The sequence below is a fragment of the Tachypleus tridentatus genome, chromosome 2, assembly GCF_004210375.1.
Source record: "Tachypleus tridentatus isolate NWPU-2018 chromosome 2, ASM421037v1, whole genome shotgun sequence".
Taxonomy (NCBI): domain Eukaryota; kingdom Metazoa; phylum Arthropoda; class Merostomata; order Xiphosura; family Limulidae; genus Tachypleus; species Tachypleus tridentatus.
This window is the reverse complement of record NC_134826.1, coordinates 60779740-60794264: the sequence shown is the minus strand read 5'-3', so window position 1 is coordinate 60794264 and position 14525 is coordinate 60779740. Positions and strand designations below refer to the sequence as shown.

The window sequence follows — 14525 nt, the reverse complement described above, 5'->3', positions numbered from 1 at the left end:
TGCTTGGGAAGAATGAAATATTTGAGTTAATGTTTCACCAATATTACTGATTAGTTTCTTTTGAATGTGTAAGGTCTAACAAGCACACTAAACCTTTATTATTCTAGCAGCTATTAAAGATGAGTAATTCTGAATTATAAATTACTTAATTACTGTAATTATTCTGTTTTTAAGAAACCAACACGTAGTGTCAAAGAATAAACCATGATCACGCATTGTTTGAGAGGAAACTGAGGTGGAACTGAACCCAATGAAAGCTGGTTTCTGGTTTATTGAGAGAAAAATCAAACAAAACAACAACAAAAATTCGACTTCTGTAGAAAAAACTATCACTTCTAATACCTTGAAGTATATTTTATTACAAGAATTTATATATGCCACCGACTGTTTAATTTCTACCCTTTATGTTTTATAATATATGTTTTACACACAGAAAATAACATTAGAAGTATCATAACAAAGAAGTTCCACAGACTCAATTTGATCTAACTTAGTTTGGCATACTATGGTAGAAATGTTTTATTTTGAGAGTAATAAAAGTGAAAATTCGCGATTTTTTTTTCACGACAGAAAGTTTGTATTCCAGACACCAGGGGAATTTTTTTTAATTATCAAAAAGTTTATATTTTATTCACTTAATGTATACTTCATTGAAGATAGGCTCTTCAAGCTATATATCATTGTGAAAGGCTTTATCAGAGCACATCTATGTGGTGTCTGGGAATAGAAATAAGGTAAACCAAGTATACTTCTATGGTAACCAAGGGGATAAACAGACGTAAGCTGGTTAATTTATCAGAAGTAACAGTAAAAAAACTATTATTATTCTGTTTACGGAACACTTTAAACAAAACTATATATTATTGCTAGGTCTTCACAAGAAAGAAGGCATGTTTTTCAACATGAACAGTAAAGGAACTAACTTTGTTATTACTATTACGTTTAATGGTGAACACTAGAAACAAAACTGTAATATTGTGGGGTCTCAACAAGAAAGGAGTCCTGCTTTTCAACATCAACAGTAAAAACTAAACATTATCATTATTTCATGTTTGTGGTAGACATTATAAACAATATAAACAAAATTATATACCTAGAAGCCATGTCTATAACAACTATTTTATAAGCCTACTTACATATGAGCAGTTAAACATAGGCAAGTACGTTTAGTCTTATAGGCACAGGTGCAATCCATGATTAAACCTTGAGTTCAATGACTGCAAACCAAAATGATCACCTCAAGAGAAACTCTCATAATCACTATTTAACTCGGACACAGACAGAGGCATGTCCACCCAGAACCCCCATCAGAATTTATTCTTTTGAGATTTTTAAACTCTCTCCACATTACAGCTTCCGCTAGACACGAAAGAGTCAAATTTTCTGCCACCTCCTCCACAAATTAACTTTTAATTTCCCCCTCTGCACAGCAAAATAAAAATTGTAGAAATGTCACTGCTCGTATGTGTAGCAGCCTAAGATATTAAAAAGAAAAAATGATAACAAAGAGGCATTTAAATAGATTTTTTCTAAGGCTGTAAACATAGTACAACCATGTCTTTAAATAAAATGTCTGTTACTTAAAAGCAGATATATTGAAAGTTTCAAACAAAACTACCATACACTATTGTTAATTTAAGATATCGAAGTCTGATTTCACAAGGGAGATAATTTTTAAACTTTTTGTTTTTTACATTAGTAAAAAAAAACGTTTGTAGTACTTTAGTAAGGATTATAGACATTGTTTTTATAAACATTAGCTAGTTTTATTTTTTATATAAAATTTAAGAATGGAATTTTTAAATGGAAATATATCTTGAAATTCTTATGTAGTTTTAACCCCTCCCCCCAATTAACAGTACAAAACATTCAATACTATAGAACTTTTATATTATATAAAGATTATGTCATGGCTATTGTTACTCAAGTGCAATAGTGTCAGATTTAGCAAACTGCTATGAAATGTTTCCTGAACAGTTGAAAATGTAAATATATTGTTTGCATTTATTTTCTTATGTGTATATAAAACACATTTTAAATTTTATTCATTTCACTAATTTAACAGTTTCTCATAGAGATTTGTCATGTCTACATCAACATCCAATTTAATAAGTTATTTTCTGTTACTTTGAAAAATTCTGTCTCATGGTCCCTTTGTGGATCAACCACAATTTAAAACACTAAAATGACCAACTGGTAATGGATTAGCAATATTTTGATATCCCACTCAAAAAAAATTCGATAACTAATTTCTACTCATTCAATACACTTGGAGGAAAAGTAATTACAGCTTACACGTGTATAATTTCTCCAATAATTTTGTTGGAAACTGACCACATAACAATAACAAAAAATATACACATATATATATGTAACTACTAAAATTTATAAATTTTCTATTTTGATTAACATAATCCAAGAAGATAAATATAATTACTAAATTAACATGGTAAATTAAAATACATTAATTATAGTTGTCCATGTGGACATTACAATAATAGATAAATAAATGGAATGAATTATTAAAGCAATACAAAGAAATCAGCAAGAACATCCGACTTTCATAAACACTTTCTTTTTGGAATGACTTGATTATTTCAACACTTTTGAAGCTGAAGGTTAAAAAATAAATAAACACATTATCATACCAATAAGCCTTTGGTTTACTTAAATGCAAAAAGTATATTAATTGCAACCTGGATAAAGGTTATTTTGATTTTTTAAATGCACTCAACACAAACTGTACTGAATCCACTGATCTTCAACTTGTTAAGAGTAAAGAAAAAAAAATTAACCAAATTCAACAGAAAACCTTAAAACTCATAACAAGTTAGAAACACATTAGATAACAATACCAGTTCAGAGCTGTCTCTTATATCAGATGGCATCTTCATAAGACATATTAAAAAAGAAACAAACAAACTTGTTGTACTAATCAAAGTAGGTTGTCAAAAAAAAAGTTGACATATTATTATTTTGCTAATACTTGCATTACTTAGTTATTTCAACAGTTACCAAAATATTTTTGCAGTTACATCATTTCAGTAACACTGACATCATATCTCAGTTTTAGACAATCCATTTAATTCAAATACACACACACACGATCTCTGTGCCACTGATGAAGATACCAACTGATGTTTAACTTTTTGGTTAATGTAGTTTTTTTCGATGCATGTAGGTAATCTCAGTGGCCAGTCATGTTTTCAGATTATGTGGATTTTAAGCAAGCTTCAATTTTATCATTTTTTCATACGAACAAAACAAAGGTTTTGCTACGTTTTAATGTACAGTTTAGAAAATAATACCACAAACTGCATGTTGAAAAAGTGTTCTGACATTATAAATGTCTCTTCTCATGTTCCTAGTTACACAAATAATGGATAAAAAGTTTTTGGGGTGATTAAAATATGTGACCAACACTTTTCTTTTAAATACTTAGTTATGATGTATAAAACTACCCAGTTCTATGGGAGCAGGATGGAAACCATGGTCGTTTTTTTCTTCAATCCTAATATGAACACAGCTGGTTGGAAAGTCTACAGTCCTCTGAGAACAGAGCCCTCTGCTGAGATGAGTATCCTGTAGATACTGAAATGTAATAACATATCATAAGCACTAATTTCTTGCACAAAATTAATAAACATAAAACGAATAAATGTCAGAGCTTTATGATTATTTATTTTTCACAATATACTTCCTCACCTCAGAAAGTACTTGGAGACCTGTCACACTATAGCAAATTCTCTACAACTGAGCTAACAGTATAACTGTTGGAATTAAAAATTAAAATCCTTTTCTTCAATTGTCAGAATAAGTGGTTTTATTTATATTGTGTTGTTGTTGGGCTTCAGATTCTTCTACAGTAGGTGTTTGTGACTACCTGGTGATAAATTCAATGATAAATGAACAGTATGCACTTCACTTGTTTTATAAATAATAATTTGAACATATGTACAATAAACTCTTCACACTAGTTGGATTATACGCACATCATAAACACTACATAAACAGTTTTCCTCCTCTTGTCAAAAATATATTTAGCCCTATTCAGTTACTATCATGAAATATTCATTCACAAAAACAAAATTAATAATATCTAAAGTAAACAATCTTTTATGTCATGACAATAACCCACTAGAACAGTTTTTTAACAACTCAAACTACTAAGGTTTTAATACTTCAAAAGATTTTCTTATGAACTTTACAAGCATTATGTTTATGCTAAATTACCAAATAAACATTCTTAAATTTTATTTCTTTTTATCCTGGCATATCAACTAAAATGTGAAATGTTATTTTGTGGTCTAGACATTTTGTAGAATACAAATCATTAAGACATCACTAACACAACTGTTCCATGATATATTTAGAAAACTAATTATCTTTAACTTTACAATTTCATACAGTTTAAATCCCTCCCTTTTTAAGTAGGATATAAATTAGTACCTATGCTCAACTGGTGACATATACTAAAAGTGTGAGGAAGAGTCAGTTGCATTCCATTCTCCCACACAAAAAAAATCACAAGAGCTTAACAAGAAGGTACCCATAAGCTTTTACTGTGTGCAATTTAAGTGTACAATACAATCAAATGTCAAACCACATACTGTACTTTCACTTTAGAAGAGTCAAACAACAAGTTTCAGGGACTTCCATAAAAATCTCTCCCCCCCCCTCAAACTAAACCTCAATCTGCATCTGTTACATGACCTTATTAATTGTTCTGCTACCTACCTACTCCTCTGAACAAGGAGCTTGGAATTCCTTCACATTAGTCAAATATTTTGTCAGTACCATACACAGGTCTTTTCGACACCTCACCTGCTCTTCAGTAAATCTCACTAGCCTATCCTGAAAGATAGCAGCCCTCTGGCGATGAAAATATTTCATCTGAAAATACAAATACGTAAAGATTTATCTATAAATATGTACATGTACATATATGCACTATAAGCAAAGTCGATAGTACTAAATTAATTGTACGTTTTTCAAATCCTTCTTGTAGTTTGTGTTTAATACAACTTCAAAGAAAAAAAGCAAAAAAGTTTGAAAAGTATAAAAGAATGCTATGTGTATTAGTACAAAGAATGCTATGTGTATTAGTACAAAGAATGCTATGTGTATTAGTACAAAGAATGCTATGTGTATTAGTACAAAGAATGCTATGTGTATTAGTACAAAGAATGCTATGTATCAGTACAAAGAATGCTATGTATCAGTACAAAGAATGCTATGTGTATTAGTACAAAGAATGCTATGTGTATTAGTACAAAGAATGCTATGTGTATTAGTACAAAGAATGCTATGTGTATTAGTACAAAGAATGCTATGTGTATTAGTACAAAGAATGCTATGTGTATTAGTACAAAGAATGCTATGTGTATTAGTACAAAGAATGCTATGTGTATTAGTACAAAGAATGCTATGTGTATTAGTACAAAGAATGCTATGTGTATCAGTACAAAGAATGCTATGTGTATCAGTACAAAGAATGCTATGTGTATTAGTACAAAGAATGCTATGTGTATTAGTACAAAGAATGCTATGTGTATTAGTACAAAGAATGCTATGTGTATTAGTACAAAGAATGCTATGTGTATTAGTACAAAGAATGCTATGTGTATTAGTACAAAGAATGCTATGTGTATTAGTACAAAGAATGCTATGTGTATTAGTACAAAGAATGCTATGTGTATATTAGTACAAAGAATGCTATGTGTATTAGTACAAAAGAATGCTATGTGTATTAGTACAAAGAATGCTATGTGTATTAGTACAAAGAATGCTATGTGTATTAGTACAAAGAATGCTATGTGTATTAGTACAAAGAATGCTATGTGTATTAGTACAAAGAATGCTATGTGTATTAGTACAATCTTTAGAATTCTGAAGTAGTAGTACTTTTTGTTGTACATTCATTTTGCATCACTTTCATGCTTTGTTTATTCAGTATATGTTATTGTTTACCAACATGTCTTTCCTGTGTTATTTCCTACAAACCATTAAGTTTATAAGCATCTTTTTCTTTATTGTGTGAGAGATATTATAATTATCATTATTATTGTTGATGAAGATGAAGAATAGACAAATAATAATTACATTAATTTAATAACCTCTTTTTTTCTTCTAATTTTAATAAAGTTAACATACAAACATATATTATAAATGACCTGATAACATGTTTATAAAAGGAGAGAAATTAAACTAAATCAGTCTAAGTTAAATTTATTAGACCTTGCCTAAATAATTTAAATAATGTTCCACACTGCCTAAATAATACAAGTACATTTCTACAAACTCATCTTGCTGTCACATGAAAAAGTAAACTTCAAAGATATCTTTAAAAACTCCATTTCCAATAGCTGTTAAAGCCTACATTGGGTACAGAACAGCTAGTGTACCAAACTTACCTCTTGCCGAGCAATGTCAGTACATTCCTCAAATGATTTTTCTGCCAACAGTTTGGCCTCTTCTGCCTGTAAAGTTTAAACCAATTCATATACACATTTCTTTTATGTTTTATATTTGATAGAAAGGTGTTAACAATGAGGTAGGAAAATTCATTTAGAGATCTAAAGTATCTATGTCATTACTTGTACTTTTTTAATACACCTGCTTATAAGCTAAATTTGCTATTTTAGCTCCAAATCAAGACAGAATACAACTGCATGAAACAAAGCAGGTTGAATAGAAAAAGATAACAGTGAATACTTGAAAAATACAATTGTTCATTTCTGTGTCATGTTTACTATAACTTGCATTGTAAGTAACTGATTATTTACACATATTCTCTTATATAATATTTCAAAAGACATTGATTCAGACTGCCTCCTAATGATATACTTAAAACTGTCAGTTATTCTATCTGTGTAATGAAGAAAGTGTGATAGACAGTATTTTAGTTTCTCATAATTTAATGATTAAAACTTGCTAAAATACATGACAGTCACTTATTTCAAACATAAAAATGTTAGTTAAACTCAATGTTTGTGAGTTCCATTGTTTCAGTTGTTCAATAGTTTATATAACTTGCTTGATTGGAAATGTTGAAGTTCACAATATAAGAACAATCAGTGATTACATAACTAAATCAAATCTTATGACAGCTTTCTTACAAGTTCTATAGTAACCACTCTTCTCATTAATATTTTTCTTCTTCTAAACGGAGTTAACAAATTAATGAAAATTGTATTTCCAGAATGGTTTAAGGAATGTGTTTCAAAACAAAACAACAAGAAAAACTGTCCTTTTTATTATTGGATCACACAGTGGTTTTACAGTTTAGAACGTTTACACATATACATACTGTTAAAGGTCGGAGTGCAATGGACACAGATGACTTGTTTAACAACTACAGAACTTGGGGCTTTAACAACATATAATTATGAAAAAAAAATGTAATGTGATTCATACAACAGGTATGTATCTTACAGAAAACCAGTTATAGCCAGGCCTTGGCAAACAGAACCACTGACAACCTTAAAGATTGCTTTTTTTTTTATATATATATATATATATATATATATATATAGAGAGAGAGGGGTTACAACCATTCGTCATTTAAATGACCAAGCAGCTACTGGCCTTTTGTTGGAATAAAGAAAAAAGTTTGAAGAAGTAATCAGAGAACACTCTGAATACTTTCTAGGACTTTACGTCCTGCTTTGAAACTAAAGTCAATGCCAATTTAAAACTTTATATTTTTTTTTTACCTGCACCATTTGTCTGAAAAATCCATGATTTCTTGAATAGTAATCTCAACATTCCTGGCAATCACTAAAAATTGTACTATTTTTCACTTACTTGGCTACTAAATAAACTCTGTGTTTCAAAACTGAAATTTTTCCAATGACTTAACCCAAATCCTTATTTACCAACAAAATTTATTTCTTGTTATAGGAATAAAAAGCTTTTACGTGTAAACACAACCAAGCTCATTTAAACAATTTCACCATCAAGGGCTTTTATGATTTACATTAATATGTAGACTAATTAGATATTTCAAACATTCCAGAGTTATGCCTTTCTTAAAGGTTTCTAAACTCAATTTCACTTAGGTCTATTTGCATTTTTGCTATATTAATTAATTAATAAATATATTTAAGAAACCTAAGACTGTCCCATATGGTCATTGACTACTAGGCCTAAACATGTAATATCTGATCATTAAGGCAGTCATTAACTTTACAGGAACTATAACCTCCTCAAACTTTACATGATGTCACAAGTTATTGAAACTCTGAAGTTTCATGTCCAAACCAACGATTTGTTTGCTTGTTGTGAATGTCATCCAAAGCTACTTGAGGGCTATCTGCGCTCCTTACCAAAGAAAATGAAAATTACACCAGTGGCATCATGTTCCCATCCAAATGATTTTCATACACACTTATAATCCTAAATCCAAATACAAGTATCTGATTAAATATGTTCAAAATCTCTGTCCCTCTTGAAGTGAATCAAAGTAACAGCAGAAATTTAATAATATCAAAAGTAAAATGAACCACACTTACCATTATTTATATGATTACTACTATTAATCTGCTATTCATACCATAAACATTTTGTTTTCTAAATGTGACCTCCCCAGATATTTAGCTGCTTAACACTCTAAACCACACTTCTTCGTTCTGGATTGCGAGTGTGTTATGAGGGTGGTGATCAAACCACACTATCTGGTTGGATAAAAGAATTCCAAGAAATGGTACTATTAACTGGTTCCTTTTCCTCTAATCTATCAGTTCAAAATTAAGGATGGCTAGATCAGACAATCCCTGAGTAGCTCTGCATGAAAATAAACCTCAATATTCCAAGCTCCAATTACTTATTCAAGTACCTCTACATACAGATCATAACTTCCTTCTAGAATTTTCTCCAACATTCACACAGTGGAATTGCTAGAAAACTTGTAAATTAAAAATTTCAGTTTAGAAGATATGTAATAACATTTTTTAAAAACCTGACATCAATAAACTAATTATAATAAAAAGGTTTAGTTTGTTTCATAATTTCACACACAGCTACATGAAGGCTACATGTTACTAATTTAGCAGTGTAAGACTAGAGGAAAGGCAGCTAGTCATCACCACCATCTCTTGAGCTACTCTTTTACCAACAAATAGTGGGATAGATCATCACATTATAATACCCCCATGGCTAAAATGGCAAGCATGTTTGGTGTGACAGGGATTCAAACCTACTACCATCAGATTGTGAGTTAAGTATCCTAACCATCTGGCCATGACAAGTCATAATAAAAGGAAACTAAAACAATACCCAGAAAGTTGTTATAACTAATGAGAGAAATATGCAAATATAAGGCATGCATTGCATTTTTTTAAAGGAGATTTATTTCTTTTGTAAGTTAAGGAGGAAGGAGAACTACATCAAATAATGATCTGACAAATGCTCAAAGATCCTCAAAACATGTTGTGGTCAAATTAGTAACTGTACTGAAACTGTACTTCTTTAACTGCAAGATTTCTAGAATAATAGAAAATAATTCTAATCACAGACACAGTTTCGTGGTTTTATGCAAGATTTGAACTGGGTTTTGCTTCCTTATAGCCTGGAAACCAGTTTGAATTTGACCACACTGGTGGCCAGTTCAGAGTCCACATACCCCAAAAAGATCCCTCACATATCTAATAATAATAATGAAAATAAAAGAGTGTCTCAACGTTTTATTTGTAATCAATCCCGATATGCAAACTTAGAGCTAAATAAAATAGGTATGTTACACTTGTACAGTCGATAACGTGACGTATGGCATTCCTTTTTTAAATAGATGTTACGCTGTGTTAGTCATATAATTGGAATTTTTATTAATTAAAGTAATTCCTCTAGCTTATTCGTCAATTCGAAGCTTCCACAACAGCAAAATATCACAAAACAATTTATTCGTATCAACAAACTGTTACTTTTTGTTACAAAAACAACACGCTGACACCTGATTATTATTGCCATTTCCTTTAGTAGTCCCTGTTAACAAGTACGTGTTACCAAAACAGTAAAAACGTGTACATTATAACCATGGATAACCTTTGTGGTTCATTATGTTCCCCATTAGTTCAAGAAGGTTTGGTTGAAACTTTTTTCGCTAGTTATCAGCAATTAGGGCATAAAGTTGGGATTAAGAAACCAAAACCAAACCTGTTTACACACGCCGCCTGGCTTTCTGTTCATGAAAATTAAACGGGCGTTATCAAAAAATATTAGGAGGTCAGCGATTGAAAATTTACTTACATAAAAACTGACAACTTCGTAGTCTTTAAACCTTATCAATAAATATTTTTATATCTGATCAACACTATTAAAAACCACAATCTACATTTAAAAAAAAACAACAATTTATCACACATTACGGTACAACACCTTATCTGCTTTCGCTAACACCAAATAATGCAGTCTTAATTACAAAGCTAGAATGCACAAAATAATTAAAGCACAACGTGAGTTTATGATATTTAAACTATAACACAGTAAAATTGTTATGAAATAACACCAGTCATCCCTCCCAGTTTATTTTTATGTAAAACATGCGTGTTATGATCCGCCACGTCATCTGAAATACGACAGATGTACCGTGTATTGAATCAAATCAATGCACTCCAACCACCTTAGAAGTTATGCTGCACTTACGAGAATTCGAAATGGTTACGAAACTGTCTTCACTGTTAAATGAGCACTTCATACTGCTGGATCTAGTTACATAAAGTGTAAATACTGTGAGCGGACTATTTCTAATTCAGCAAAACCATTTCTAACCTGCTGATACATCTGTAGCTAAGCCTTTTGTTTGTTTTTGTTTGAATTTTGCGCAAAGCTACACGAGGGCTATCTGCGCTAGCCGTCCCTAATTTAGCAGTGCAAGACTAGAGGGAAAGCATCTAGTCATCACCACCCACCGCCAACTTTTGGGCTACTCTTTTATCAACGAATAGTGGGATTGACCGAAAAATGTAACGTCCCCACGGATGAAAAGGCGAGCATGTTTCATGTGACCCTCAGATTACGAGTCGAGTGCCTTAACCACCTGGCCATGCCGGGCCTTTATTTTTGTTAATATGAACTGTATTCTATGTAGATTATGTAATGTAAACACACTGAAACTTACACTGTATTTTTATTTGTTCGTTATAAACTATATTTTATATAAACGAGATAGCTATTTATCATGATATGATTATTATTATTATAACCTTTATTATGTAGTTAAAATTAAAGATCTTGTGCTTGGAATTATATTCATCATTTTTATTTATTACTATATGTTCTTAATATTATTATTATAAACTATATTTAACATTATCTAAATGAGATATGCTTTTGTATTTCTAGAGCAATCATAAGGCAGAACTACACAAGTCTATAACTGGCTCTGGTGTTTCCACCCATGTGCAGAATCAACTAAATATAAGTTTACACACCCTCATCACTAATTTTATTACTGGTATACGGTAACGGTTCTCAGTAACGAAGTCAAAAGATTTAAGATCTAATGGTAACCACGGATTCTCGGGTTTGTTTTTACCGATCACAAGCATCTGTCCATAACGTTGATCGAGAGGTTTGATGAAGTCGAATAAAATCAAATCATCTCTCTACTGCAACTTGTACCTAACAGCAATGTCACTGTACCCATCTGGAGTAGAAGACAAATGTGCAGCTTTCTTGAGACACTAGTCATTTTATACTTGACTGGAAAGTACAAACAGTCATGTTGGCAATGTGAGCGTTTCAAGGGACATTGCACATGTGATAACACTGCAGCTTAATAATGAAATATTGAATCTTTCTTAACATTAACAAGTTGTCATATATGACGTCTGACAACGCATTCAACACGATCAAGGTTTTCTGCTTTCCTGGATTTAAACCACAAACACTACCTATTGCAAGAGATGGTGACACTTTATCTGCGAATAGAAGATGAACTTTTGGATGAATCTGAATCAGCAGACAATGTATCCGAATTTCTTCTTGAACATGACCCCTCATTTTTCCCATACACTACAGTTTGTGGTCAGGGAAGACATGATGAAAGTTGGATGACCACTGCTGAAAGTAATTTTCAAAGTATCAGCCATTATGTCCAACATCCCAAAATCAACGCATGTAATTAATCTACTTGAAAGAGCGGCTAGAGTTCAGTCAGTAACAACAACACGATGTAACTAAAGAAACGGTGATGGTTAAGCCTTTACTGAAGATTCCTAAAAAGGTCTATTGATACAATCGAATGCTCCTGCAGAGAGAAGTTAAGAAGGTTTTCTCAAAAACTGGTACGAAAAGAGTACTGAAACTCCCCATTGCAAAAGAAGTCAGCTCTCTAATTTCTTTGCTGTTTTCAAGAAAACAGACACTTTATATTCAGAGGATATAGAGACCAACATTTACCTCGATGGTCCTTGTATTCCTGAAGAAAGCAATTTTCTGGATTATTGGAAGATCCACGAAAAAACAATTCCTACCGTATCGCCAATAGCCAAACTCTACCTGAGTAATCCAGCATCCTTTGCGCCCGGTAAGCATTTGTTTAGTCTTGGAAGAAACCCATCAGAGACCCGATCGCTGCCGCCTTACATTTGAGGGACTGATATTCATAAAAAAACAATGAGCATTTATAACAGCTATAAATCTTACTTAAAATATTGAAATGTCATTAATTGTTTAAATTTTGTTTCAGTTTCTAAAAAGTGTTTCGTAAAGTAAAACTATTGAAATCTTATGTTGTTTTATCGTTATTGCATATTGCCCGACAAAATACCAGTAAATGAATACATTCCTTTGGATTCGTACTCGAAAACTTAACATTTTTTCCTGTATTCGTATTATCGATCACTGATCTCCAGAATTTGCCCCAACCTTGGTAATAACTAGCTTCAACTTACAGAAAGAAATGTGTCATAGCTAGTTCGATTCTGGTATCCAGATGTATTAGGTTGAGGAATAATTCGTGAGCGTTTTTAAATAATTTCATTCAAGCATTACAAGACTATACAATACTTCAATGCATGAACACATTACACCCAAAACATTTATTATGATACTTTATTTCATGTAATACCTAGGTATATAGTATGCATTGTTTTAAACGAAATTGCAAGAAATTAAATGCGAAAAGCAGATGGTGTCAAAATGCTCGATTTTGTCCACTTGACATTCCATTTAATGAACTGAAAATGAAAGCAAAAAGTAAAGACATATGAAAATCAAACACACCATCTATTAGAGCAAAAAATTATCTACCAAATGACATGAAATATTTTGCGAAAGCGTTTCATTTATGAATATAGTTTGTTAACTTGAAAAAACGCTCACGAATTATTCCTCAACCCAATATAATAATTAGTTCGAAGCTAATGTAAAGATGTTTAACCCTCTCGCCATGGGCATCCTTTACAGCGCATGTCACGATGATTTGTTCGTTACATTCAAATGTTAATTAGACTGCGTTTTTGTTCACGCTATATCAATTAATATAACATAAATTCCTAGTTGATAATCCATATTTGAATAGTTTATAAGTTTTAAGTGCTTAATTTTATAAGGTAATATTTAAAAAAATACCCAGAATTTTCCCTACTGCGAGAAATGTGTCTTTTTTTTTTCTCTAGGCATCCCCTCGCCCCTAATTTATTTATTGCTCCTTCAAGAAGTACGAAATTTAACTTAAATTACTCAAATAATGTTGTTATCACTCAGGAAAAGCATAACTTTCCCAGCCTTCAATTTTGTTTGGCTACATCGCCTCTCTTTCAGGATTTGTCAGTACTATATTATTTATAACCAGTAGAAAGCCAAGATTTTCATCTATCAAACGAAGTGTTATTATTTTTTATGTACAGAAAAGTATTAATTTCTCTTCAGTACAAACGTCGTTATTACGTGAAATTCTTCTGCGTGAACGAAGCTTGTACTGAAAAATTCACGTGCCGTGAATGTAATAATAACAATCTAGAAATTTAATGATTATAAAAGTTGACATTTACTCTCACACTATTAAGTATTCACGAAATCATTCATTAACTGAATACCTTTATTTTTTCTACCAAAGTATTCGAATACAAGTATGAATACTCCTAAAGCTGTATTCGAATACACCAAAATACGAATCCCTAATGTCTGGTTATTACAGATTTTTTAATGTCAGATTAGAACTAGTTATTACACAATTCTCTATACTACATTCAAGCTAGTTACTACACATCTTTTTATACTAGATTGAAATTAGTTATTACAATTATTTTATGCCAGCTTCGAAAGCTAATTTATTACACATTTCATTTTGGGTTGAATAACAGGTGCAGTTCTCGTGTCGACAGAAGTAACACGTCTTTCTGTTTTATAATGCACGTCACGCTGTGTTAGTCATATAATTGGAATTTTAATTAAGTAATTTCCACTAGGTTATTCTTTAATCTGGAGCCATCTCCAAATAGCTTATTCGTATCAACAAACTGTGTTACAGTTTTGTTACAAAAACAACAAGCTGTCTCCGGATTATTATCGCTGTTTCCTTT

The 14525-nt window shown here is 31.3% G+C and overlaps 1 protein-coding gene across 5 annotated transcripts in view; it reads right to left on the bottom strand.

Moving 5' to 3' along the window:
• Nucleotides 1-231: 231 nt before the first annotated feature.
• LOC143243940 (sorting nexin-32-like) overlaps nt 232-14525 on the bottom strand; it is a 78860-nt gene continuing 64566 nt past the window's right edge. For all 5 annotated transcript variants that reach the window (XM_076487782.1, XM_076487778.1, XM_076487781.1 and 2 more), the window contains 3 exons: nt 6414-6479; nt 4738-4893; nt 232-3591 (listed from right to left, as the gene is read on the bottom strand). In XM_076487782.1, coding sequence (XP_076343897.1) covers nt 4738-4893; nt 6414-6479 — 222 coding nt within the window. In that variant the 3' untranslated portion in view covers nt 232-3591. The remainder of the gene's footprint in view (nt 3592-4737; nt 4894-6413; nt 6480-14525) is intronic.